At 43.4% G+C, this 27,820-nt stretch overlaps 1 protein-coding gene across 4 annotated transcripts; it reads left to right on the top strand.

Moving 5' to 3' along the window:
- Nucleotides 1–715: 715 nt before the first annotated feature.
- Nucleotides 716–27,227, top strand: hinfp (histone H4 transcription factor). 4 transcript variants are annotated; one of them, XM_052040011.1, is made up of 11 exons: nucleotides 716–1,389; nucleotides 4,206–4,471; nucleotides 7,316–7,497; nucleotides 9,671–9,897; nucleotides 10,591–10,702; nucleotides 11,393–11,545; nucleotides 13,456–13,533; nucleotides 14,614–14,734; nucleotides 17,928–18,066; nucleotides 19,229–19,353; nucleotides 20,863–27,227. In XM_052040011.1, exons 2-11 carry the CDS (start codon nucleotides 4,452–4,454, stop codon nucleotides 21,380–21,382), a joined length of 1,677 nt encoding a protein of 558 aa, XP_051895971.1. In that variant the 5' UTR covers nucleotides 716–1,389; nucleotides 4,206–4,451; the 3' UTR covers nucleotides 21,383–27,227. The 4 variants fall into 4 exon arrangements, with proteins under 4 accessions (XP_051895971.1, XP_051895970.1, XP_051895969.1 ...); XM_052040010.1 differs by having other exon boundaries at nucleotides 1,347–1,551; XM_052040009.1 differs by having other exon boundaries at nucleotides 1,355–1,571.
- Nucleotides 27,228–27,820: the final 593 nt, after the last annotated feature.

Here is a 27,820-nt window from a genome sequence, read left to right as displayed (position 1 = left end):
TCATCTGTTCACTAATGTCCTTCAGGGAGAAAATCTGCCATCCTTACTTGTTCTGGGCTGTATGCACCTATTAGAATGGTTGACATTTAACTGCCTCTTCAGTTAGCCTTGAATTGAACCAATCCGAGAGCAATAAAGATGGACAGGAAATGGAAGCAATGGCAACATCCCATGAATAAATTAAAGTGAGCCTTGATAAAGGGTGAGAAAGTAAGCTGGAGTATAACGTTATTCACTTTGGTGCCCAAAACAAGAAAGGGTGTATTTTTAAATAGTGAGAGATTGGATGCTGTTGATGTTCAGAAGAGCTAGATGTCCTTGTACACGTTGTTGAAAGCTAACATGTGGTTGCGGCAAGCAATTAGGAGGACGTAGACTGAACTGATCTTCATTACGAGAGGAGTTGAATACAGAAGTTTGGAAGTTTTGGTGAGACTGCACCTGGAATCTCCTTGGTCTCCTGTCTGTCTCCCTTGATCACCTTTTCTGAAAATGGATGTACTTGCCAGATAGGGAATGCACTGAACATTTCTTACTGTTTTCAGAGATGGTGGGTTTGCTGTACAAGGCGAGATTGAGTCTGTATTCTCCAGAATTTAAAAGAACGAGAGGAGTTCTCACTGAAACAAAAAAAAAACTTACAAGGAAACACATTCTTACAAGGTTTGGCAGGCTGAACACAAGGAAGATATTTCCCCCAGCTGAGGAGTCTAGAACTGGGGTCACAGACTTAGAATAAGGAATTGGCCATTTAGGACTGAGATAGACATATAGAACAGTACAGCACAGGAACAGACTCTTCAGCCCACGATGTCTTCACCTCAACACAATTCAAATTAAACTAAATCTATTCGACCTGCACACAGTCCATATCCCTCCATTCCCTGCTGAGAAGAAATGTTTCTAACACTGATAGAAATCTTTGAAACTATCTCGCCCAGAAGGCTGTGGAGGATAAGTTGTTAAGTTCATTATAACAGGTATTGAGAGATTTCTGTACCTTTGGGGAAATGGGGACAAGTGGAAGATCAGCATGATTTTGATGAAGTTTTTAAATAGAAGTTAATGCTGATGGTGTAGACAAAGACGAGTGGGAAGAGCTGATGCCGCACAGGACAACTATCATGGGTTTGTTGGGCCGAATGGCCTGTATCTGCCGCCACTCTGTCCAACGCCAGAACCTTTCTTCAGAGCTTAAAATATTACTGACTCCGCCCGGACCCTTCTGCAGCCGGACCGACCGGCTTTGTCCAATCAGAGACATCGCCTTGCCAGCTGCTGATTGGACACTTTGTCCCCGCCGCGGCCCGCTCCCGCTTTCTGATTGGTCAACAGCTGGATCCAGTGCCACCAATCGCCGCCAGCCGGCTGCAGGTCGGCCGCCGTCAGGTTCGGTAACGCTGAAGCCCCGCGAAACAAAACCGGGCCGAGCCCGGCGCCACAGCAAGGCTGCGGCTCGGCCGGACGGGGGAAGTGAACCGGGAGCGGTCCGACCGCCGGAAGTGATCCGCCGTCGCGAGGGAGTGTGCGGCGGTCGTGTCGTCACTTCCGGTGACGACCCTGGGCTGAGGGTGAGGGTGGAAGATGTGAGGGAGGGAGGGAGGGGAGGGGGGAGAGGGTGAGGGAGGAGGGAAGGGGAGGGGGTAGAGGGTGAGGGAGGGAGGGGAGGGGGTAGAGGGTGAGGGAGGGAGGGGAGGGGGTAGAGGGTGAGGGAGGGAGGGAGGGGAGGGGGTAGAGGGTGAGGGAGGGAGGGGAGGGGGTAGAGGGTGAGGGAGGGAGGGAGGGGAGGGGGTAGAGGGTGAGGGAGGGAGGGGAGGGGGTAGAGGGTGAGGGAGGGAGGGGAGGGGGTAGAGGGTGAGGGGGTGAGGGAGGGAGGGGAGGGGGTAGAGGGTGAGGGAGGGAAGGGGAGGGGAGGGGGTAGAGGGGGAGGGGAGGGGAGGGGGTAGAGGGTGAGGGAGGGGAGGGGAGGGGGTAGAGAGGGAGGGAGGGGAGGGGGTAGAGGGTGAGGGGGGGAGGGGGTAGAGGGTGAGGGAGGGAGGGGAGGGGGTAGAGGGTGAGGGAGGGAGGGAGGGGAGGGGGTAGAGGGTGAGGGAGGGAAGGGGAGGGGAGGGGGTAGAGGGTGAGGGAGGGAAGGGGAGGGGAGGGGGTAGAGGGTGAGGGAGGGGAGGGGAGGGGGTAGAGGGTGAGGGAGGGAAGGGGAGGGGAGGGGGTAGAGGGTGAGGGAGGGAAGGGGAGGGGAGGGGGTAGAGGGTGAGGGAGGGAAGGGGAGGGGAGGGGGTGGAGGGAAGGGGAGGGGAGGGGGTGGAAGGGGAGGGGAGGGGGTGGAAGGGGAGGGGAGGGGGTAGAGGGTGAGGGAGGGAGGGGAGGGGGTAGAGGGTGAGGGAGGGAGGGGAGGGGGTAGAGGGTGAGGGAGGGGGTAGAGGGTGAGGGAGGGGGTAGAGGGGGAGGGAGGGAGGGGGTAGAGGGGGAGGGAGGGAGGGGGTAGAGGGGGAGGGAGGGAGGGGGTAGAGGGGGAGGGAGGGAGGGGGTAGAGGGTGAGGGAGGGAGGGGAGGGGGTAGAGGGTGAGGGAGGGAGGGGAGGGGGTAGAGGGTGAGGGAGGGGGTAGAGGGTGAGGGAGGGGGGGAGGGGGTAGAGGGTGGGGAGGGGGTAGAGGGTGAGGGAGGGGAGGGGGTAGGGGGAGGGGAGGGGGTAGGGCGAGGGGAGGGGGTAGGGGGGGGGGGGGGGGGGGGGGGGGGGGGGGGGGGGGGGGGGGGGGGGGGGGGGGGGGGGGGGGGGGGGGGGGGGGGGGGGGGGGGGGGGGGGGGGGGGGGGGGGGGGGGGGGGGGGGGGGGGGGGGGGGGGGGGGGGGGGGGGGGGGGGGGGGGGGGGGGGGGGGGGGGGGGGGGGGGGGGGGGGGGGGGGGGGGGGGGGGGGGGGGGGGGGGGGGGGGGGGGGGGGGGGGGGGGGGGGGGGGGGGGGGGGGGGGGGGGGGGGGGGGGGGGGGGGGGGGGGGGGAGGGTGGGGGGGGGGGGGGGGGGGGGGGGGGGGGGGGGGGGGGGGGGGGGGGGGGGGGGGGGGGGGGGGGGGGGGGGGGGGGGGGGGTGGGGGGGGGGGGGGGGGGGGGGGGGGGGGGGGTGGGGGGGGGGGGGGGGGGGGGGGGGGGGGGGGGGGGGGGGGGGGGGGGGGGGGGGGGGGGGGGGGGGGGGGGAGGGGGAGGGGGTAGGGCGAGGGGACGGGGTAGAGGGTGAGGGAGGGGAGGGGAGGGGGTAGAGGGTGAGGGAGGGGAGGGGGTGAGGGAAAGAAAGGGAGGGTAAGGGGAGGGGTTGAGGGAGGGAAGTGGGTATGGTGAATGAGGAGGGCGAAGGGAGGGTAGGTGTAGAGGAAGGGTAGGTGGAGGAGGAAGGTGGGTGGGGGAGCGTGGGGGTTGAGGGAGGGAGGAGGAGAAGAGTGGGTGGAGGGTGGAGTGATATTGGGGAAGAAGGGAGGGTGGGGTTGGAGGGGGACAGTTGGAGGTGGAGGGGCAGGGAGGGAACGTAAGGGGGTGGGGAGGGAGAGGGGGTCAGAGGTTGGGTTGTGCAAGGAGGAGGGTGGGGTGGAAGAGACTGGGAGAGGGAGACTGGGGGAAGGTGAGGGACACTGGTGGGGTAAGAGTTTTGTGAGAAGTTTTAGTGGGGCAATATTGGGGGTGTTATAATAAACTTCAGTTTTGCAGATCTGTGGGCGAATGTGGACTTTTTTTATTTCTGTTATCTAAAATCAATTTGCATTTAATATTTGGTAATAGGTTTATTATTGTCACAGGTACCGAAGAACAGTACAAAGCTTTTGTTTGCACACCATTTGGACAGATCATTTCATACATAAGTACATTGGGGTAGTACAAAAGGAAACCAATAACAATGCAGAATATAGTGTTACAGTTGCAGAGAAAGTGTAGTACAGGTAGACAAATAAGGTGCAATGGCCATGATGAGGTAGTTTGAGCGATCGAGAGTATAAGAGGTCCATTAACAGTCTTATAACAGTGGGATAGAAGCAGGATCTGAAATACCTGGATGTTTTCAATGAATGTGGTTATAAATTTTACTGACATGCAGTCTGTGAGTCTCTGTTACTTACTGTACCTGAGAGTTTAAATCTTTAGCAAATTGAGTAATTGGGATGGAGGTGCAGAATGCATTCCAACCAAAAATGGCACTCTAACTGTCCCATTATTTTTTTTTAGGTGTTTATCTAACATCCACAACCTCACTGGAAACTTGGATAGATTGGGAGACCTTGTGAGATACCATCAGCTGAAGCAAACCAGCAACTTCCGAACTTCTGCTCAGATTGAAATGGGCAGTCGAGACAGGATTGATATAGGATTATGCATGCTGGTATATTAAGAATCTATGACCATGAAGATGCAGGCTCTCAATAGATGAAAGCAACTGGGACTGGATGTAGAATGTGATTTGAGCAGAGCAAAATGGCAAAACGGAAGGCGGGGTAAATATTTTTCACATAATTACTGGTTTCCTTAAGCTACATAAAATGAGTGACCAGCATCACACGACCAGTATACAGACAGAACTTAATGTAACCTTTTAGAACATGTTTCTACAATACTGAGTCCTTACATACAGTAAGGAAGCTCGGATGCTTTTGCCACAAAGGGAATATCTAAAGTGATAACAATATTAAGGTTATTGTACATAGAACAACAAATTACCCCAGCAACTTCAGGTCACAAGCAGACATTTGAGTTTGGTATGGATTAGGACAGAATTTGGTTAGTGTCTCCTGTAATTTCTGCAAAGTTGTTGCAGGTCCTGCATAGCTTATTGACAGTGATATGCCATAGGAGAAAATGTGCTAAAAGGACTTTTAATTGTTTGAATGACCATGAAGAACCAGTAATCACTATTGTTTCACCATATTTCAGCATGGATCTGAATGTTCTCATGGCACAGACCTTGTACAGAAACACAAAACTTCCAATTGCAGTTCAAGTGGTTTGGGTTTTAAAAAAAAGTATTGGATCCTATTAAAATTCTGACAGTATTATCTGGCTTTACTAAACATAGTCATTAAACTAAGAATTTTTTTCCGTGTCACATGATAGTAGGGAGTAAGATTTTTACTAGATGGGTAATGAATTAATAAATTTTAAAAATCTCTAAAGGGATGTGGGCATTGCTGATATTTATTGCCTATTCTCCTTGAGGTACAATTTGAATAACTGCAGCCCTTCTGATAAGGGTAGTTCAGTGCTGCTGGGAGACGAGTTGCAGGATTTAGACCTAATGATGAAGGAATTGAGATACATTTCTGAATTGGAATAGCGTGCAACTTGGAAGGGATATTTAAGATGTTGATGGTGTTCCAATATGGCTGTTGCCTTTTGCCCTTTTTGGTGATCGAAGTAGTGAGTTTGAGAAGTGCTGTTGTTGCCAAGGTGATTAATGGCATTGTGGATTTTATAAATGGTATACCCTTCAACTTCCGTGTTGAAGCTGCATTTATTAGGCAACAGGAGCATATTCCATCACAATTCTGACTTGTAGTAACTTTGTGGCTTTTTCCACGTAAGTTTCTAGTTGATGGCGACCTCCTTCAGCTGATTTCAACACCTCCCTGACCCCCAGGGGGTTTTGTGTTGGAGAGTGCAGCAACTGTGATGTCATTGAACATCAAGGGTAGGTGATGAGGCTCTCACTTGAGATTGTTGCAGTCTGGCAATTCCCTGTTGTACTAAAGTTGGGCGCAGGAGAAATTTCATTTCCTTTGTCTTGTATTGTGATTGGCATTGTGTCTAATTCGTAGCATGACTTTTGTCTTAAAAAGTGGAAAACTTTAAAAAGACTCATTTCTACAATGGAAAGGTAATTTTCAAATATGAAGTAATACTTGCTCTGAGATTGCTCATTACCAATATAATGTTATTACCTAGAAATCTGTCAAGCCTCATGTTAGCTTTTGTTTTTACCCAACTACAAAATTGTTGGTTCCATTGGGGTTTCCATGGAGCACCCTACACTTTTTACAACACTAACACATTATCTGACTTCTACTGTTTTAGGAACTAGCAGTGTAAGGTAGCTACCAAAATCTCCAGATTGTAATTGACTATACATTAAAAGTACAGGCAGTCCCCAGATACCCAAAGGTTCTATTCCTGAGAACTCTCTGTAAGCCTGTTTCTCTGTAAGTCAGAAATGTCTCTTCTACCGTAACCCATATTGTATTACCTTACACACACTTGCTGTAAGTCTTTCATTTCGTTGAATAATCACCTTAACACACTCATAATTAAAGTAATGGAATATCTACCGTATCCAGTCATTAATGAATACCATGAAACATTATTATTATTACAAGCTTGAAAAATGCTTTAAAAAAATAATAGGGACATTTAAGAGACTCTTAGATAGCCTCATGCATGATAGAGAAATGGAGGGCTCTGTGGGAGGGAAGGGTTAGATAGATCTTAGAACAGGATAAAACGACGGCACAACATCATGGGCCAAAGGGCCTGTACTGTGCTGTAACATTCTATGTTCTACGTAAAATGTATGGGAGAATTTGCGTAAAGGTGGTTTTCCACAAGTCAGGTTCATAACCTGGGAGCCCCTGTATTCCACTGGCTGTTGAGAACTTTGAGATCTTGAAAATGGTGTGAAAGGTACTATATACTAGTCTTTTGTTCATTAATGGATTTTTCAAAGTTTAATACCATGTCCATCTGAAAACAATATTATTCAATATATCATTCTTACAATCATGGTTTCATCTGGCAAATAGATGGGCTGCTCATAAAATGAGAATGGCTACCCTTAATAAGCAGTTCCTTGGTTGCAAATTGCTTTGGGATTTAAGAACACAAAGTGCTATGTAATTGGTTTTAAGTTCTTTAACTTTGGAGATAATACTGATTATAGGAGTTTGTTCTGAGTTAGCTACAGTAATCACTTTGCACCAATGCAGAAAAATCGGTGGCCTGTTTAGATACAGCTTTGGAAAAGAAATTTCTCGCTGTGATAAATGTGAGCTATTGGCTAGTTTCTTTGGAATAAACTGTCTTTCAATTCATTGGCATTGCTTATTTGCATTTAATTCCTCATGACTCACTGGGATCTGACGAATTGTAAACTAACCTTTTTAAATTTCAACAACAAACTTCAGCCAGGAAATGAATGATCAAATCCTAGAAAGGATGTCAAAACTTTTAAAGCCTGCAAAATCTGTTTAATGCCTCTTAATATGCATTTAACAAAAATTAACTTTACCATCTGACAACAGAAGATGTGAAGTATTCTTAAAACTTTTAACAGTGAATGTATTTTTGACTAGGTGTGACATAATGGCGGCTGGAAAGAATATGAAGTATGATTCTCTGGTGCTTTTGTGCGAGTGGCGTTCGTGTGGATTCACTGCATATGGAATGGAAGATTTCAGCGATCACATCGCAGGGCATTTAAAGGAGCATTTAAACGACCAAATGCAGGGCGATGAGAATGATATTGAACCACAAGGTGGGGTGAGCAGCACAATTACTGAGCTGGTGATGGCAATCTCGGGGGGGGGGGGGGGGGGTGGGAGGTGCAAGAAAACAATTCCAAAAATATTCACCCAGAAAGCCATACATTCTATTGTAGATAATGGTAGTAATATCTGGATTTGAACATAATCAGAGACAGAGGACCTTTGGCTACTCCTTTCCCTTGTGTTTTGGTTGTGTGGCAGGAATGATTAGCCGTCTTCCAGGTTTCTATCATGTTGTTCTGATCTACTTCAAAAGTTTGCAGTTATAGCCTGTGAGGCTGCAGATCAATTTTATTCCCTTTTTTTGCAGGAGCGTACCTGGACAGAGAATTAACTGTCTAGATTAACGCACCCAGATTTCTGCAAGTATATTGCTCAGTTTGAAATTGTGAATCATGATAAAGACAGGGTGTTTGAACCCTTGTGCAGCCAGCTGTAATGAGCTAATAATTTACAATTTTATGGTGCCTTTAATTAAATACTGTTCTAGAATGCTCTTCAAAGGAGAAATCATGAAGAAGCAGGAGGTTTAATAGATGGAGAAATGATGAGAAGGACTTGGCTTTTTGATGGAGGATCCAAGGGAGACAGTGATGCAGCTGAAGCCAGAGTGAGAGTACCTGCAGAGATGCACGACGGCAAAGTAGAAACACAGGAGACCATGTGCTGGAATCTGGAGCAACACACAAGATGCTGGAGGAACTCAGCAAGTTAGGCAGCATCTATAGAGGGAAATGGACAGCTGACATTTTGGGTCCAGATGAAGGGTCTCGACCCGAAACATCAGCTGTATGTTTTCCTCCATAGATGCTGCCTGACTTGCTGAGTTCCTCCGGCATCTTGAGTATTGCTGGGCGAAGTAGAACGAGGAAACTACAGTATATTCCATTGGCTTTGTGATGTCCCAAATGTAAATTCTTCCTTTTATATTCACATTCTGCACACCTTGAGAGTGTAAGGGATCAGGAGATCTTGAGCAGAACAAGATGGCTGGTGGCTTATAATGCCAGGCAAACTACACCAGGGCATTAGTTGGAGTTTAAGAAATTTTCAGAATCTGCACAACAGATTCTGCAATTAGCAAAATTTATTGGAAACCTTCTGAGAACACTTAATTTGTGGTAATGAAAATGGGTAAAGTCACAGCTTTAACGTATGTTGCCTCCAAACAGTGTATGATATGTTGAAGTATATTTTCATTAATATGTATAACTGGTTAATGGAGCCGATTTAGAGGAATTTGACATACGTTGCCCAAATTCCTAAGTAGTATAGAAAGAGATGCCTATAATGTGTTGTCAGCAGTTCATATTCTAACGTCTAATACTTATGATCTATAAGTTAGCCAATTTGGGAGGAGACTACTCTATCCTTTGAGCATCTGGGTAACAGACTAGCAGTAATGCAAGTTCCTTCATTGGAGTAGAAGGTTCATACGTGCAAATGTTTGCTGCAATAAAGACTCAAATCAAAGTCCCAGCAGCTGTAAAAACAAAACAAAATGAACGATGCACGTGTACCAACATCTCCCTCTTCAAAATAGAGACAAGCAGCAATTTAAGCGCTTTGACTCGGGAAATGTAGATAGCACTGATTTGAATACTGAAGAGTATTTTGAGAATGGGATGTAAAATAAGAGAACTTTGTTCTGGTAGCAAAAATGTAAACAGTCCATTTTCTGTTTTTATTATTCAGCAAGTCAGGCAGCATCTTTGGAGAGAAGCATAGTTAATGTTGTGTCAACTGGGAAAAGTTGGAAATTGAACACATTTTAATGTAGTACAGAAGTTGGAGAGGACAAAGGTGATGTATGTGATGGGGTGAAAACCAAGAGACTGAATGAAACAAGTGATGGTGCCAGCTTCGAGTTTTGTTAATCGCTGCTGATCTGTCTGGAAAATGTAACTAGAAGGAGCTAAATCAGGACGGGGAGGAGGAAAGGAAACAATGCAGGAACTGAGAAACAAAACACTGCATTTGCTAGAAATCTGAAAGGTGACCGACTTGAAATGTTGGCCTGTCTCTTTCTCCACAGGTGCTTCATGGTGTGCTGAGAATTTCCAGCATTCTGTTTTTAGTAATTCCTCTGCCTGCAATTTTTTGCTTTGCAATCATGAACCCTGTGCCTTCATTGACCCACTTTGATTTTTGTTTGTTTCTCAGAGGAGCACCAGTGTCTATGGGCCGACTGTGGGTACTACTCGGTGGAGAGTTCGACTGACGTGATCCGACATGTATATTTTCACGCCTACCACACGAAGCTTAAACACTGGGGTCTGCAGACCCTTCAGGCTCAGACTGAACTCGAACATTGTTTATTGGATCGGCAGAGCCGTAATATCATTCCAGAAATTCCAGAGAGTTTTATCTGTCTCTGGGGGCACTGTGATGTGAGTTGCTCATTCATCTTAGCAGTTTGTTTCCACATTCAGTCTTGCTTGTTTGTTCTAACTCTGCCCATCGGATTGTAGAATCATTGGGTCTTTCAACACGGAAATGGGGCCCTTTGCCCACCATATCTGCATCAACCATCAAGCACCCATTTACACTCAACACATGTTATTCTCCTCGCATTCCCATCAACTCTGCCCAGACTCTACCCCTCATCTATGCACTTGGGACAATATACAGTGGCCAGTTAACTAACCAACCTGCTCATCTTTGGGATGTAGGAGGAAACTGGAGCACCTGGAGGAAACCCAAGTGGTCACAGGGAGAACATGTAAACACCACACGGCACCAGTCAGGATTGAACCCGGATCCCTGAATCTTGAAGCAGCAACTCTATTAGTCCCACCAATGCGCAGACCAACCGTCCTATTGAACACATCGCATTGAACTTTATTATTTTAAGCTGCGATGACCATAACAACATAGTCCTGTTCAGACAGTGATATTGGATGAAGGGGGGAAATACCACTTCCCAAACAGCCATCAATGCATTGCGTGTGTGTGAGAGACAGAGGTGGTTTCCCCGGATGTGTCTGAACGGTTAGATTTGCACAGATTGCACGTTGCGTTTAATAGTTTAATCACTTACCACGTTGCTTTCCCAATTGTTAATTGCTGTGTTTTCCTCTTAGAGCACTTTTGAGAATCCAGAATGGTTCTACAGACACGTGGACATGCATGGGATGTGTTCAGATCGTGATGCAACCACAGACACTAATATTATAATTCCCTGCTGTTGGAAAGGTGAGCCCTTCCTAGTGCCAGATGGCTCTTGCTTCCACACACGATAATTTGCTGAGCAAACCCAACTACCCTGAGTTGGAAATTTAAGATGACTACCTGGGAAGTTAGTTCTGATAGGGCAGTAGATCTTGAGAACACCCTAATGGCTGCTCTTTTTTTTTGGATGGCTACCTTTATAAGTAACTTTGGTAGTTAGAGAATTTCCTCACTTTCGATATGGAGTAAATGTACTCTAGAGGTTCAGTTTGGTCTTTGAGGTTATTTGAAAGGGAGAAGACTCTGTAAAGTGATGCTTATAATTGAAGTTATGGTCCAAGTTATCAGGAAACGCAAGAAAAACTAGGATGATTTCCACTGCAAAGGGACAGGTTTCATGAGCTCCATCAATTTAAGCTGCGGCTTTCTGGTGAAATGACATATTTTCATGTTAGCTAATGGAAAAATAAGGCTAATATTGGGATATTTTTGATACAGAAAATTGAACTTTGGCTGGGTAAAATCCCAGGATTTCCTTAAAGTAATTGACAGTGATGGAATAAGAAACAACTGTGGGATCCGAATGGATATGTGTAACTGGTCTTCCTTAAATCTACCATCTCATTTTATTTACTGTTTAATTACTCTCCAGACCTTTGATTGTGATTACATAATTGTGTTTTTGGATATTCATTACCCATTTTCTGCCTTTAGATTGTGAAGCAACATTCAAAGTGAAATTTAAATTACGAGAACATTTGCGTAGTCACACTCAGGAGAAAGTAGTGGCATGCCCAACTTGTGGAGGGATGTTTGCCAGCAATACCAAATTCTTTGATCACATCCGCAGGCAGACAGCCACGGAGTGTAAGTAAAATTTTTTTGGAATGTTATGAGAGAAGTAATTTCGCACCTCTGGCTTTTACACTTTCCAGGCAAGACCACTGACTTTAAAGCAGGATTAATTTGTTAGATAAAGTAATGTTTGAGCATTGAATTGATGTATGTAACACAGCTCCTAACTACTATTCTTAGGGGGCAGGGTGAGCAGCTGGAAGTCATGGTACACATTGGCACCAATGACATAGATAGGAAAAGGGATAAGGTCCTGAGGTGAGAATATAGGGAGTTAGGAAGGAAGCTAAAAAGCAGGACCTCAAGGGTGGTAATCTCTGGATTGCTGCCTGTGCCACAAGCCACTGAGGGTTAAGAATAGGAAGATGTGGCAGACAAATGTGTGACTGAAGAGTTGGTGCATGGGGCAGAGTTTCAGATTTATGCATCACTGGGATCTCTTCTGGGGAAGGTATGACCTGAACAAAAGGGATGAGTTACACCTGAACTCGAGAGGGACCAATGTCCTTGCAGGCAGGTTTGCTAGAGCTGTTGGGGAGGGTTTCAACTAGGTTGGCGGGGGGATGGGAACCAGAGTGTTAGGTCAGATGATGGAGCAGTTGGTGTAAAGGTAGATGCAATGTACAGAGAGAGACTGAGGAAGGATAGGCAGTGGATAGGGCATTGGATGGGTTGAAATGTGCTTGCTTTAGTGTGAGAACTATTAAGAATAAGGATGATGAACTTCAAGCATGGATCAGTACATGGAATTACAATGTTGTGGCCATTACAGAGACTTGGCTGTTGCAAGGGCAGGATTGACTGCTTGGTGTTCTGGGGTTTAGATGTTTCAAAAGGGGGGTGGGGGGGGAGAGTGGCATTGCTAATTGGTGATAGTATCACAGCTACAGAAAGGCAGGACGTTGTGGAGGGATCATCTACTGAGTCAGTGTGGGTGGAAGTCAGAAATAGAAAGGGAGCGATCGCTCTATTAGGAGTGTTGTATAGGCCCCCCCAGTAGCCACTGGGACACTGAAGAGCAGATAAATAGGCAGATTTAGGAAAGGTGCAAAAATAACAGGGTTGTTGTCTTGGGAGACTTCTTCCCAAATATTGTTTGGCACCTCCTTAAATGCAAAAGGTTTAGATGGGTTAAGGATTTGTTAGGTGTGTCCAGGAAGGATTCCTGACACAGTATGTGGACAGGCCGACTAGAGGAGATTTACCAGGATGTGTCCTGGATTAGAGAACATGTCTTATGAGGAAACGTTGAGTGAGCTAGGGCTTTTCTCTTTGGAGTGGGACTTGACAGGTGTAAAAGGTTGAGGGGCATAGATAGAGTGGACAGCCAGCACCTTTTCTCCAGGGCAGCAATACCAGAGGACATCAGTTTAAGGTCAGGAGGAAAGTTTACGGGAGATGTCAGGTAGGTTTTTTTAAACACAGTGGTGGGTGCCTAGAACACGCTGCCGGGAATGGTGGTAGAAGCTGATACCATAGGGAAATTTAAAAGACTCTTAGGCACATGCATGTAAGAGACGTGGAGGGTTTTAGTCTGTGTAGGAGGAAAGGGCTAGATTGATCATGAAGAAGGCATTTATATAGGTCGGCACAACATCATATGCCAAAGGGTCCGTACTATGCTGTAATGTTCTGTGTTTTGTTCTGTGTACTTCTGGAAGTAAACTCCAATTAGGAGTTGTTAAATGGTGTGTTACGTGGGTTTATTTGTTGTTCTTGTGGGCAGTGCCCTGTAGAAGTTATTTGCTGGTGACTTTGGTATAAAGCCAGATACTTCAAAGTGGGTTGTGGCGACACATCATTTGATGTCATTGACCTAGATACAACTTCACAAATGCAATATGTGAATGTCTGTCTTTACACCGAACTGAACCTATTGCTATCAAAATTGTTTGTCACGAGGCTTTGTTTTGTCTCACTAGACCAACGCTTTCAATGCTCCCACTGCTCCAAGAGATTCGCCACGGAGAGGCTACTCAGGGATCACATGCGGCATCATGGCAAGTCAAGTTTCACGCTGTTTCTCACTCTCTCAGTTGGCATCCTGCTGTATGAATATCTGTCCCCTATTGTTAACAGCACTTTTACGGGGATGGTCCTCCAACTTGCCCCAATGTCATTTAGGTTTGTCCGAGTAACCATCTCCCACTTGGAAATTCTCAGACCTCTAGATTTTTTTGATCAACAGTGCTCGCCAGTTTTCCAAAGAAAGCTGTCCACACAGACCTAACAATCTCTGCAGCAGAGTTGATTTTTGTCAGCCATCAGTTTAGGGGGGTACCTGGTGCCAGCAACCGTGACATCATCAAGCTAATTAAAATGGGAAGGAAAAGGTGCAATGCTTTATGTTTTAAACATTTTGCAGTGCTAAAAATGATTTAAAATATACACCTCAAAGTATAACATTTTTAAAAAATTACGCTTTGGAAATTTTGAGCCTGCAATCATTTTGTTTTTGGTGTAAAGGTGGCTTATCACAGCATGGAATTGCACACACCAACAAGCAATAAAATACAACTAGTTCAGGATATTTTGTAACAATATTAGTTTGTAAATATCTAAAATTTTCATCTGGTGGATGAGAATGCTGCAGAACAATGCAATTTCAAAAAGGTTTCAATCACTGACAGCAACTTCAGGGTTTTTACATGGAACCACACATGTGAAGTTGCTATTGTCATAATTATAGCTGAAAAGTCCAGGCCAGAAGACTGCATTCTCTGTGGATGTACTTTTTGAGTTTCCCACTAATAAGAGGGAGCTGGTTCTTTGCTGAAATTAAAAGGCTGTATTGAAGGTATTAATGACCAAAATCTTCACTGGTCCCTGCAAGTTGGAGCCGAGTTTATTACAGACTTGACGTTCCAAGGTACTTATTATTCACTTCCTTCCTTGGATGCCTCCAGCAGTTAGGAATGATAGCTTTTGTCTTAAAATGGGTAGCAAGTTTCAGAACCATTGAAACAATGTTTTTAGTTTAGATGAGATGAATCATACTTCAGCTGCTGCCCAAGCCCCTAAGTTATTATTGAACAGTAGTATGTCCTTCATATTTAGGTTTGAATGTTTTTGTTTTCTAGTGAATTATTACAAGTGCCCATTTTGCGATATGACCTGCCCAGCACCATCTGCCTTGCGGAACCATATCAAGTTCCGCCATAGTGACGAGAAACCATTCAGATGTGAATACTGTGAATACAGGTTTGTGTAGAGTTAAAATATTGACTTATCTTGTCCACTTGTTCCTGTTTTTCCCAGATCATCTTCATTCTCCTTTCCCTGGGAGATAATTTGGTCAGGACTTACCCATTCAATGAAAATATTATTACTTGTTGGTCAGTGGTGATATCCTCAGTTGCCATTTCACCAACCAGTGGAAACAGTCCATCACAATTTGTCTAATTGTATTCCTTCATAACTCTTGGACTTGACTCTTATACCTTCTCCTTTCATTGAAAGAGGATCTGATCTGGCACAAGATCCGAGAGCAGTTTCTTCCCCACACCATGTAAAGTGCCGAAGAATTCCACGTGAAGTCTAGTGGCAGGGAACTGCTAGGAAATCAGTGGAACTCAGTTAATAAGTTTGGAATCTTTGCATCCTGCTTGCAAAATGTAGGTCCTTGTGTTTTGGTATTCCATTTGAAATAGTATCACTTAATGTGTTTGGAATTCTTTTGTCCATTCTTGTTTCTGATTAATAATACTTAATATTTTCCGACAGTTGCACTACAACTGGCCATCTATTTGCACAGCCAACCAGAGACTTTTACATTCTCTTTCGCAGTCCTTATCACAATTTGCCAAATTATCTGATTTGGAATTATCAACAACTTTAAAACTATTCCCATAATTCCCAAATCCATATTGTAGGGTAAGTTGGAAATGAGCAATGCCATTCAAAACCTTGCGGAATGGTACAAAGCACACCTTTCCAGTTGTAGAAACTGTCCTTTGTCCTCTGCCCATCTGACTACTTTCTCCTTGATTATATGTTCCATTAAATCTGTAACTTGTTTTTTTATCAAATGTTCAACATTCCATGTAAACTACATTAACTATTTCCTTAGGAGTCCGTTTCATTTCAGAGTTCTATCTTGGCTGAGTTCATGACCCACCTTTATAGATTCCACACTGAAAATATTTTGCCAAGTAGTTTCATCCCTTAAGTCTTCTGGTTGGTTGCCAATTTTGAAACAAGTGTAAATTGCCTATAATTTCATTGGTTTTTCTTTTGAAAAATTATCCCACATTTATCCCCCTTTGGCACGGTGTCCCGTTTTCAGAATATTTAGAACATTATTGCCTCTTTGTTCTGTAGCTTCCTTTGGGACCATTGGATGAACAATTGATTATCTTAAGATTTGACCATCTGACGTTTACTCTGCAGTCCCAGTTTCCATTACCTCTGAAAATTAAGGCAAAGTACTACTACCATTTTGTTTTAAACAGTCTTCTCTTCATTTATTAACCCAGTCTGCTATTTGGTAATATCATGTTTTAACTGTCTTTTGAATGTTTTTGTTAATGGTCTCTGCAGTAGTTTTCTTGGCCATTTAAATTTCACCATATACTTTCCTATACTCTCTATTTTTACTCTCCTATACTCTCTATTTTTACTCATCTTTTAATGTTTACTATCTGCATTGAAGGTTTATTTATTTAACTTGGTGGAGTCTCTTGCTTCAGTTTGATTGTATCCTGTAAAGTGCCCAGGTCCTCAGCATTTCTTTAATTTACCTGAACTTATCGTCCTCGCCATTTCCCAAATACTGCCCTCCTTTAAGGTTGCTGCCATAGAACATTGAACATACAACGGTACAGCACAGGAACAGGATTTTCAACTCACAATGTGTGTGCTAATCATGATGCCAAGTTAAACTAAATCTCTTCTGCCTGTACATGATCCATATCCCTCCATTCCCTGCCTATTCATCTGTTTATCTAAAAGCCTCTTAAATGCCACTACCGTATCTGCTTCCGTCACTACCCCTGGCAGCCCGTTCCAGGCACCCACCACTCTGTGTATTTTTTTAGAAAAAAACAGTCCTGATGAATGGTCTCAACCCAAGACGGCAACTGTTTACCTCCATAGATGCTGCCTAACCTGCTGAGTTCCTCCAGCACTTTTTGTATGATTTTGTTTTTTAAAAAGCTTGCCCTGCACATCGTCTTTAAACTTTCCCTGTCTCCATTCATTACCTAGAGCCAGGTTATAGTTTTCATTATTGCTTGAAAATCAAAATCTGTGGAAATCTGAAATAAAAGCAGAAAACGCTGAAAGCATTCAGCAAGTCAGTCAGTAACTGTGGAAAGAGAAACAAGTTAACGTTTCAGGTCAAAGACTGTTCATTAGATCTTAGAGAGGAAATGAATTGGCTTTAAGCTGCAGAGAAGGTGAGATAAGAATGCATTGAACAACTTGTCCACAATTTAAAGCTAACTTTCCACTTTTGATGAAGGTCTTTCACCTGAATTGTTAACTGTTTCTCTTTCCACAGATGCTGCCTGACCTGCAGTGTTCTGTTTCCCTCCACAGATGTTGCTTGACCCACTGAGTTTCTCGAGCAGTTTGTTTCTTTCCTACTTCCCCTTCTAGCATCTGTGGTCTCTTGTGTCTCTGTTCCCAGTATTTTCTGTTTTTATTAAGCATTACTGCTTTTCCTGTTGGAGTATCAACATAGAACAATTACAGCACAATTCAGGCCCTTCGGCCCACAAAGCTGTGCCGAACATGTCCCTACCCTAGAAATTACTAGGCTTACCCATAGCCCTCTATTTTTCTCAGCTCCATATACCTATCTAACAGTCTCTTGAAAGACCCGATCGTATCAGCCTCCACCACTGTTTCCGGCAGCCCATTCCACGCACTCACCACTCTCTGAGTAAAAAAAAGTTACCCCTGACATCTCTATATCTACTCCCCAGCACCTTAAACCTATGTCCTCTTGTGGCCACCAATTCAGCCCTGGGGAAAAGCCTCTGGCTATCTACCCTATCAATACCTTTCATCATCTTATACACCTCTATCAGATCCCCCCCTCATCCTCCGTCTCTCCAAGGAAACATGTTGAAACTTACCTTTAATTTCTTTTATGCTGCTCAGTGGTATATAAAATAGTCCCAGTACAGAATTACTTTCTGTTGACCTCTTCAATTGAAGGGCTTTCTTCCCATTTCTCCACGTTAATCTTTGAAATAAAATAACGTATGCTTTTTTCAATGTATATAGTTGAGGAATCCTTAAATTTTCATTTGAACTCCTCCTGTTGCTATCATTACAATTGCTTTTGAGCCATCCCCTAAGTAAAATTTCTGTATTTTAAAATAAAATATCCTTAAGACGAATCACAAAATCTGTCTTGCTGTGATCACTGTAACTTATTTTCTCCCAGTTGCAAGAACTTGGTAGATCTGAGGAAACATTTGGACACCCACAGTGAGGATCCGACCTATCGCTGTGAGTTTGCAGGTTGTACATTCAGCGCACGATCCCAATATTCTATCAAGTCCCACTACAGGAAGGTACATGAGGTGAGTAGTGGAAGAGAATGCAGCTCGTCTGTGTTATGAATTCTCCTCTGTCAGTCCACCTGCAGGAAAATGGACAATGTATCCTGTCTGGAATAGGATGACCTATTTCTGTTGCACTTTTCTCCACAGAAACAGATCATTCAGTCCAATAAATCTCTGCTAATGTATATGTTCTCTTATTGGGCTGTCTCCCACCACCCCCCCCCAAGTCCCCTGCTATTCCTTTTTACCACGTATACTCATCTAGCTTCCCTTGAATGTTTCTGTGCTCTTCGCTAATCCCTGTGGCTGTGAAGAGTATATTGTAACTACACCCTGCATAAAGAAGTTTTTCCTGAATTCACTGTTGTGTTGGTGAGTGACTACCTCATTTAAGGCTCCTGGTTCTGGACTTGAAAGATGAAACCTCTTCTGTCCATTTACTTTATCAAGTGCTTCCATAATTTTATGCAGAACTCTATCAAACTACTCCTTAATCTTTTACACCATCTGCAGTATCTGGGGTAATTACTGTTTTGGAGCCTTTATAATAATGTTATAACCATGCTGACAGGAAATAGCTGTTGAACATTTGAAATACGTGCCTCTGCAGTAGATAGGTGATATTCTTGGCAAACATAAAGGCCATTAATCACAGAATTTAATTTCTTGATGGCATACTGTTCTTTGTGAGGTATGGGTTGGAAAACCTAACTGATATTTCTAGACTCTGGTATTTTACATCGTTATGAGCAAGAATGGAATTTATGGGGTTCATTGACTTTTCTGTGCTATTCAAGTTGAAAGGTCATGTGACCAATTAGCTCTTAAACTTGTCAACCCAGCCCTGAGGCTGACTAGAGCATTTTTGTGACAGCAGTTTTAATTTTTATCTGCTGGATCATTGACATTGATTCATCAGTTTTGTTATACAGTTATAATTTATAAAATTGCATATTAAATGAACTATTTCAAGCAATCTCTGTTTTATGTTAAAAGCCAATGTCCAAGAGTATTGGGAGCATTTGTAATCCATTAATCTTTTAAATCGTCAGAAGCTGAAAACCAGTAATTCGTTATGAGTGTTACAAGTGTTTTCTTTATCTAGATACTGTCTTTGAGTGGCTCAAGTTTGGCTTTATAACACAAGTTATTGAGTTAATTGTTACTTTGGCCTTTTCAGGGAGATTTGGAACCCAGATACAAGTGCCACGTTTGTGACAAATGCTTCACCAGAGGTAACAATCTGACTGTGCACCTCAGGAAGAAACATCAGTTCAAGTGGCCTTCAGGTCACCCCCGGTTCAGGTACGCGAACCCATCACACATTGGTCCCTGTTATTCTCTCACTCTGTATTTCATTTGATGCCATTTGTACTTCCTTAGCCTGGAATACAAGGTCTTCTCCCACAAAGCATTAGATAGTGCAGAGGGTTGGTGAGAGGAGGAGAAGTAGGTGTTCTTTGTCATTGGTAAATTGTGGGATATGATGTTTGTCCTATTGTCCATTACTCAAGTTCAGAAGTAAATTTGCAAACAAAAAAAGTTTCCTTTTCTTCACTGCCAAGAGATGATATCCTAACCTGTTCATTAGTTTGCCATAAATCTCGTTCAATAATTGAAGTGCACAGGCAGTGGATTGTCTTCATAGAAGCAATTAGTCACGTGGTCTGGAGTAAATACAGCAGTAAGTTTGAGAGCTTTTGCCATCGAGTATTCTACAATTATTGTGCTCCTTTGATTAAAATCCTGGTAGTAAAAATAAACTGATCATGGACTATCTCTGCAGCTATCTCAGTTCAGAACAGGCTGGTTTAGTGCAGGAGTATGACTAATTTTCCATTTCATTATTGGTATTGAACACAGCTTCAATCTGCTTCAATGCTCTCTGGTTGGATTGATGGGGTGCTTCTTTTTCTCTACATGAGGAGTTAGTAAAGCCTCAACTCAGGTAAAATTGAGTGTTCCTAACAACCAAGAGTGGCTGCTGTTGGGAGCTGGGTTGGTTGAACAAGGGATATCTTTGGGAGGTTTATGGGAACTTCACTCTGCATCTAACTTTAAAACCCAAGACTGTTAGGTATTGACACCAGCTGCAACTAAAGAGTTTCAGAACAAAGTTGACATGTTCTGGTTTAAGTAAGTTTCTTTAGGCTATTGAAAGTAATGCTGAGTTTTAGGGTACTAATAGAATCAGAATCAGCTGTATTATCACTGACTTAAATGATGTGAAATTTGTTGTTTTGTGGCAGCAGTACAGTGCAAAGACAGTTACTATAAATTACAAAAATAAATAGTGCAAAAAGGAATAAGAGGTAGTGTTCATAGACCATTCAGAAATCTGATGGCAGAAGGGAAGAAGCTGTTCCTGAATCGTTGAGTGTGGGTCTTTAGACTCCTGTATCACCTCTCGTGATGGTAGTAACAAGAGGGCATGTCCCAACTGGTGAGGGGCCTCGGTGATGGATGCTGCCTTCTTGAGGCATTGCCTCTTGAAGATGTCATCGATGGCAGGGAGGATTGTGCCCGTGATGGAGCTGGCCGAGTCTACAGCTGTCTGCAGCCTCTTGTGATCATGTGCATTGGTGGGAGCCTCCATACCAGGCAGTGATGCAACCAGTCAGGATGCTCTCCACCGTACATCTGCAGAAATTTGAAAGTCTTTGGTAACGTACCGAATCTCCTCAAACTCCTAATGAAGTAGAGCCGCTGGTGTGCCTTCATGACTACATCAACGTGTTGCCCCAGGATAATACCAAAGCAAATCGTTGTTCAATTCTAATTATTTAACTATGCAAGTGTTATTTTTAATCTTAGATACAAAGAGCATGAAGATGGCTACATGCGACTGCAGTTAGTACGTTATGAAAGCGTTGAACTGACTGAACAGCTAATGAAAGACCGGGAAAAGCATGATGGTCGCTTAGACAGCATATCAGAGAGCTTGGTCTTGTCGGAAGCTAACCTACGAGGGATTATACTGGAGCCCGTGGAAGCATCAAACAGCGAGGACCAAGGGGTGGAAAAGCACAGCCCTGACTCCTTGAACTGTTGTACAAATGAATGCACAGATCACTGCAGTTATGGTGACTGTGTTGACGGGGAACATCCCCGTCAATCACCATCAGGCTCCTGCGACTCGAATAAAAGCCCCATCATCCGAGTGGTCAATCGGACAAACGAACATGGAGAGAATGAAACAGTTTACTATGTTCTGACCAATGCACCACATAGCCCAGGGAACACTGAGCCGATCACTAACATGGAAACTGAGGGAACCACAAATGACAACATAGAAAAGACTGCAGAAGAATTGGGCATTGAAATAATTGGCTAGTACTAATTAACCAATGCATTGCTAGTGTATTTGTTTGATAGCTGTTTTTGTCTTGTTCTGTATATTTGCTTCAAAATTAGTCACAGGCTATGTGATGCATTGTTGGTTGGCTGATATTGGCTGTATTTATAGACATGTTTCTTTTTACTATAGCCCCTTTTCTATCTAAGAGTTTCATTATGTTGTATCTCGTGCATTGCCAGGAGCAATACAGTTCCAGCTCTCAACTATGCTACAATCATTAGCTCAAACAAATCTATTCAAAATAGATTTTGACTGATGTACAGTGTCAATACAAGTACAGTTTTCACCAGCAATATGATTTTTATCGTGTAAAAGTCTACTGGTGTTAATTGATTTTTGTAAGATGCACTTTTTATTTAGCACTGCAGTTCCTTAGTTGCAGGCAGTTCTAAAGTGACTCATTGTTTTCCCAGGTGTAGAAAATGCTGTAGGAAATTCTCCCTTTCATTGCCCTTGTGTCCATTGTTGATTTACACAAATAGCAGAATATGGTACTGGAACTGAATTTATTGAATCACTAAACTCTGCTCTCTGATAAAGCAGGTTCCATTTGTTCAACCTCATGATTGTTTCATTAATAATGTACAGTCAGAACAAGTACCTGTACAATAGAGGTGATATAGTACTGCTGATTTTGTGGTGCACTCCTTTCTCACCCCCACCTTTTATTCTTCCCTCTTCCCCCACCCCATACCTCTCGTTAAAAGCATGTCCAAATCTGACTCCTTAGCCCATTGCTAAGATATTATGACCTTTGGGTTGCTGTTTATTGTTTTTGAATGCGGTTCTGCAACCTATCATTTTGAATTTAAATGTCTCTGTACTGCAATCACCCACGAACAAAAGGGATCAAATACACTGAGGAAAACTTCAAAATACACCAACCTTAAGATGTCAATACTTTGGTCCTGTTTGTTTTTTGTTCCTCTCCATGTGTAATGGTATATGTTTTATAATTTTGTTCTTTCCAGGTTCTTGCTGTTTGTCTTCAGTCGAGAACATAATGCACCTCACAGGCTAATCTTGGTTGAGCAATGTGATTTAGTCTTTGACCCTCTGGCTTTGATACATCATCTGTTTCAAACTTGCGGATCCCATATACATACATCCAACATCACTTTGACTATGGAGAGAATAGCATTCTTCAGAAAATGCAAAAACAAAATGCTCTAATAGTTATAAACTTTTTGAGGTTTGTAGTTAATTAGCTAATGTGTGTTAGCATAATATGAGCAAACCTACGTAATTCTCTCCTATTCACTTCTGTGGGCACTTTGTGACATTTTTAAGATTTGTTTTTCCCTTTCTGAAGATTGTAGTTTTAAAGCTTAACTCACATTAATGTCGTCATGTCTTAATTAACTTCCCTGAAAGGCTAGAAGGTTTTTCTTTGTTGGGTAATCCCTCAGGATCAGAACAGTGGTGCTGCAAGTAGTACAGCTATCCCACTGCTCCAGCGACCCGGTTTCAATTCTGACCTCTGGTGCTATCTACGTGGAGTTTTCACGTTCTCCCTGGGACTGAGTGGGTTTCCGCAGGGAGCTCCTGTTTCCTCCTGCATCCCAAAGACATGCTGTTAGGTGAATTGATGCTATAAATTGATGCCAGTATGGGAGGTGGCAGGAAAATTACAGGAGTATTAACAGGCCCGTGTGAGAGAATAGATTTATAGAAAATGGGGATGCTGACAGAGAACCAGCATAGATTTGAGGGGCTAAATGGCCTTGCATGCTGTAAGAAAACTTAATATAAACTTGCTTTGGTTTTGTGGGTTCTGAGGTGGCTGATGAGGAACTGCAGCCTCTTCCACAGATGGAGCTAGGGGATTGTTGACAGTGGTCTGGCAGATGGTCTGTGATTTACTTCCACTGCTTACACAGGGCTGTTTGAATGCAAAGGGCTTCACGTTCTCAATACCATTCTAAATGCTCCTTTGTGGCTTGAGGTTCCCAGGAGAAGGGGGATGTTGCAATATTTTTAAGGCAGTTGCCAATATAACTGACAGAGTAACTAGGATCCCAGTCCTTGGGATGCTGGCGTTAGTTTGTTACCCATCTTGTGAATTTTGGAGCATTTTGTAGAGACAGCATTGGTGTTTTTCCAGCAACTTGAGATACCTGCTATAGGTAATTCAAGTCTGAGCCAGGATCACTGCTGCCTGATAGATGATGAGTTTTGTGCCAGCTCTGAGGTACTGATTTTCAAATCCTTTTCCTCAATCAACCAAATTTTCACTTGGTCATTGATGACAGAATTTTATTAGCAATGTGTCCCTTTGGCAACAGGCAGCACTCAAAGTATGGAAAATGAGACCCTGGAAAACATGGGCCATTGTGTGACCCTTTGTCAGAAGGCAGCATGCTATAGCACAGGCAGGTCGAGAAAGGACCTGGTTTTGTGAATGTCGAGTATAAGGCCCATCCTCCTGTATACTTCGGTGAATGACTCACTGGCATCTTGTATCTGTCTCTGTGTGCAAATCCGATTGTCTACATCTTGCAGCTCAGCTGCTGAGGTTTGGGTGACATTGGTTCTGGAGTGCAGTCCCTGCGGTTTGAACAGTTTTCCATTCAAACTATAGTCATACAGCACAGAAACAGGCCCTTTGGCCACAATGTCTAACCTGACTGTTTTACCTGCATTAGGTATGTATCCTTCTATGCCTTACATATTCAAGGTTGTTGGAATCAAAGGCTTTAGTGAGGTCAATGAAGGCCACATACACTGGCTGTGCTCCCTGTGTTTGTCTTGAAGTTGTATTGTGGTGATGGTCACTGTCTTTGATTGGAAGAAATCCACACTAATTCTGGGAGCAGCTCTTTGATTAAATTGAAGGTGGTGGTTTGGGAGGTTCCTGGCAGTTACTTTCCCTGCAGGGAGACTCCTCTGTAGTTACCACAGTCAGACTTGCCTCCTGAAGATGCAATGTTCAATCAACTCCAAGAGCCTTCACTTGGTATTTCCCTCCAAATCAGGGAAGCCGATGAACTCGTACTGATCAAACTGGCTTGACTATGTATCCCAATCCACTTGATCTGGGAGGATTACAGATCTGCATTTCCCATTGTGTGCACTAAATAGGGTACTGGTGATAAAGTAATGGAAGGTGATATGAGACCTTCAAGCAAACTTTCTTGGGCTGAGAAAAGCTTGCATTGATTGCCCTGAAGAAGACCTGTAGTCTGTGTGGAAGGGGCATCTACAGAGTTCCAGTGATGGTGAAGATAAGGTAAAACATTTCCAAGTGCAGGACAAAGTGTTAACATTGAAGGAAACTATATGGCGTTCTCATGTAGCAGAAAATCTTGTCCTTTTTGGTAGAGATGTTACTGAAGAAGCTTTGAATTTCTACAGTGCATCTTACATCCACACTGCACTTTTGGAGGAAAGCCCATTCAAATGGGACTCTTTGTTCTGGACGTTCTCAAACTTTTTTGTGGAGTTGTATTCACCCACAGCAATGGAAAGCAATGTATTAATTTTCCTTTAATGGGGAGAGATATAAGCCAATATGTGAACATTGTGCAAGGCTGCAACCAGATTCTCAATACACATTTCAATTTTTGAGAAGCACTCACAATGAAACTTAGAAATTGCAGCCTGGATATCTTGCTATGTCTCTGCTGATGGTTCAGTATGATGGGCAGAGATGGGGAGGAATGTTGCTCAGAGCCAGGTCCACTTTGTTTCAGCCTATTTTTGGCATCTTATTCCCTGCAAGCAAGGCTTTGCTTTGCATTGCCATGTAGGCATGACTGCAATCTCTAAATTGCAAATGAACCCAGAAAATTCTGTGTTTGTTTCTTGGTACAGCAGCACCTTTGGAACAAGGGAATAGTGGGATGAAGGTTGCAAATCTTAACACAATTTACCTGGTCCATTTTGCATGCAGCCTGAAGAATGCCAGTGATGTGTGATACTATGACATGCTGCAGCAAAGCTCTGCCCTCACTCCCACCAGAGTTTAGGAAGCTCTTCTAAAATAATCCTGAAAGTCCTGGGGCATCAGGTTGAAGTGCTGAATATAATACATGGGCTTCAGTAAAGCTTTCGACATGGTAGGCTGATCCAGAAGATTTAGGCACATGGGATCCATGGAGACTTGGTAGTTTAGACTCAAAATTGGCTTGACTATAGAAAACAGAGGGTAGTGGTAGTTAGGAACGTTGATATACAGAGGGATCTTAGGTGCATGTCCCTAACTCCCTGAAAGTAGCAACATGGGTGGGTAGGGTGGTAAAGAAGTCGTATGGCATACTTGCCTTCAACATTCGGGGCTGTTCAGTATAAAAGTCGGGAACTTGTGTTGCAGCTGTATAAAGCTTTGGCTAGGCCACACTTGGAGTATTGTGTGCATTTCTGGTTGCTGCATTATAGGAAGGATGTGGAGGCTAAGGAGAAGGTGCAGAAGAGGTTCACCAGGATTTTGCCTGGATTAGAGAGTATGAGCTGTAGAGAGAATTTGGAAAAACCTGTATTGTCCAACCTTTCCTTACAGACACCATGGGCTGAAGTGTCTATTCTTTGCTGTACTGTTCTATGTGCCTGAACTCAAGGTCTGCTGAATATCAAAGCTTGTATATTAGCTTGATTTTTGTTTTCCTATTGTTTACTGATGGAAGTGTCACAAATTGTGCAGCATCTTGTTTTGTTGAATCTTTGCTTTCTGATGTAACTATTCCTTGTGACTCTGTGACTGGGCTGGAGACTATTATTAGAGTAACTCTAGAATTATTAAACTTCTAGGCACAGCAGCAACAGGGCTTGTAGCTGTTGCAGCTTAAACTCCTTACTAAAGACATATGTCTTAATTATGGATTTGCATTACACAAATTAGCATGGACTTGACCAATCTGCTGTGTTAGCTAAGGGATTTCTCTTGTGGAAGGAGTGAAATGGTTTTGAGGGATGAGTTGCACCTTGTGTCACTTTTTTGTTTAATCAGTTAAGGAAACCTGAAAAGTAAAAAAGAGAGGCTTGAACATAGTAAAAAAGAAATGTGCTGTAAGACTCTCAAAGTACATATAATTTAGAATTTCCAATGTATTATTGCTCAGTGTTCAGAAGAAAAAACTATTTCTACTTGTGTTTCAGACTGCCGCAGTCAAGCTTGGCTAATCCAAATGCATCACATATTGCAGACTTAGTCATCCCCCTGTTGGTTTTCTTTTGGCAGAAGATTTGGCAGCACATTTGTTGGATCTTCAGTTCAGCATTGCAAATGCCATGATGCTGAAGTATTCAAACACTTTAAGGCTTTCATCTGAGCAGGGCTATATTAAAATGGGTGTCCTTAAATATTGACTGGAATAGAACAATAAAATATGAGGATGTAAGTATCCTCTTAATCCAGAATCATTCTGTGTCTATGCCTTGTCAAAAGTTTTGCAAGGCCTTGCTTGTATAAATAAGGTGCCCTAATCTCTACTGTTGCATTGGCTGTAAATTGTTTTGATTGTAAATGCAGAGCAGGGTGCCTTGTATTGTGCATGATGTGGTAATTGGGGAATAAATTAGTGGACATTTTTAAAAAAGACAATTCACTGCTATGTGGCTAATTCCAACCTTGGACTGATGTACTTCAGGCTGAAAGTTAATTATAGAACTTGTTTGTTTCTATTGCTGTACTCAGTGGTCCTTAAGGAATTTTCTTAAGGGAATCTTTACTGTCCATGTGAGAATTGGGTATGATGTGCACTTATTTCTAACATTACTGCACAGTTTTGTTTACTGTATAATCAACCCAGCATTCATTCATTATGAACAAGCCAGTAAGAATGACATAGTTTTTTAAAAAATCCTTTACTCTCCATATATTGTCAATGACAGCGATTAAATTGCAGTTTCATATGAATTAATTGATCTGATTGCTACATTTGCACTTAGCACCAAGACAGTCACAGTTCTTAATTTAAAAGCATCTATCACCTTTGTATCACACCTGTCAATTGGTTCGTTTGGAGCTTGTTCTCTTCATAGTAAAAATATCTTCATGCAATCCAGCCTGACGACGCAATGCCGTTTATCAAAGAACCTACCTAACTGTTTCAATAGTCCAGGAAGGACTTGTTACCAAAGGGGCAACTTACTCCATCCTTCCAGCAATGTCTGCTCTGGTTCCAGACTTTAGGCATTGCCTGAAGATATACTGGAAAATGAATGGAAAAGTATCAGAACCCAGTTCACAGGCATACAAATTGAGGAAGTAATTGCAGATGCCTCAGTCCTACCTTTGTGCTAGCAGTAATCTATCATAGATTCCAATCCATTTCTATAAATTCAGCTTTGTGGTGGTAAAATCAAAGTTCCCTTTTCGGTATATACATATGGTTAAGGTGATTGTAAGATAGGGCCTTGGCTCTTTTTTACGGGTGGGGAGAAATCACCTAGAGGTCCTCTTATCATTGACTGTTT

This window comes from Pristis pectinata, chromosome 27, assembly GCF_009764475.1.
Source record: "Pristis pectinata isolate sPriPec2 chromosome 27, sPriPec2.1.pri, whole genome shotgun sequence".
Classification (NCBI taxonomy): domain Eukaryota; kingdom Metazoa; phylum Chordata; class Chondrichthyes; order Rhinopristiformes; family Pristidae; genus Pristis; species Pristis pectinata.
Note: the sequence above shows the minus strand (reverse complement) of the source record. Positions and strands in the feature narration are given on the sequence as shown.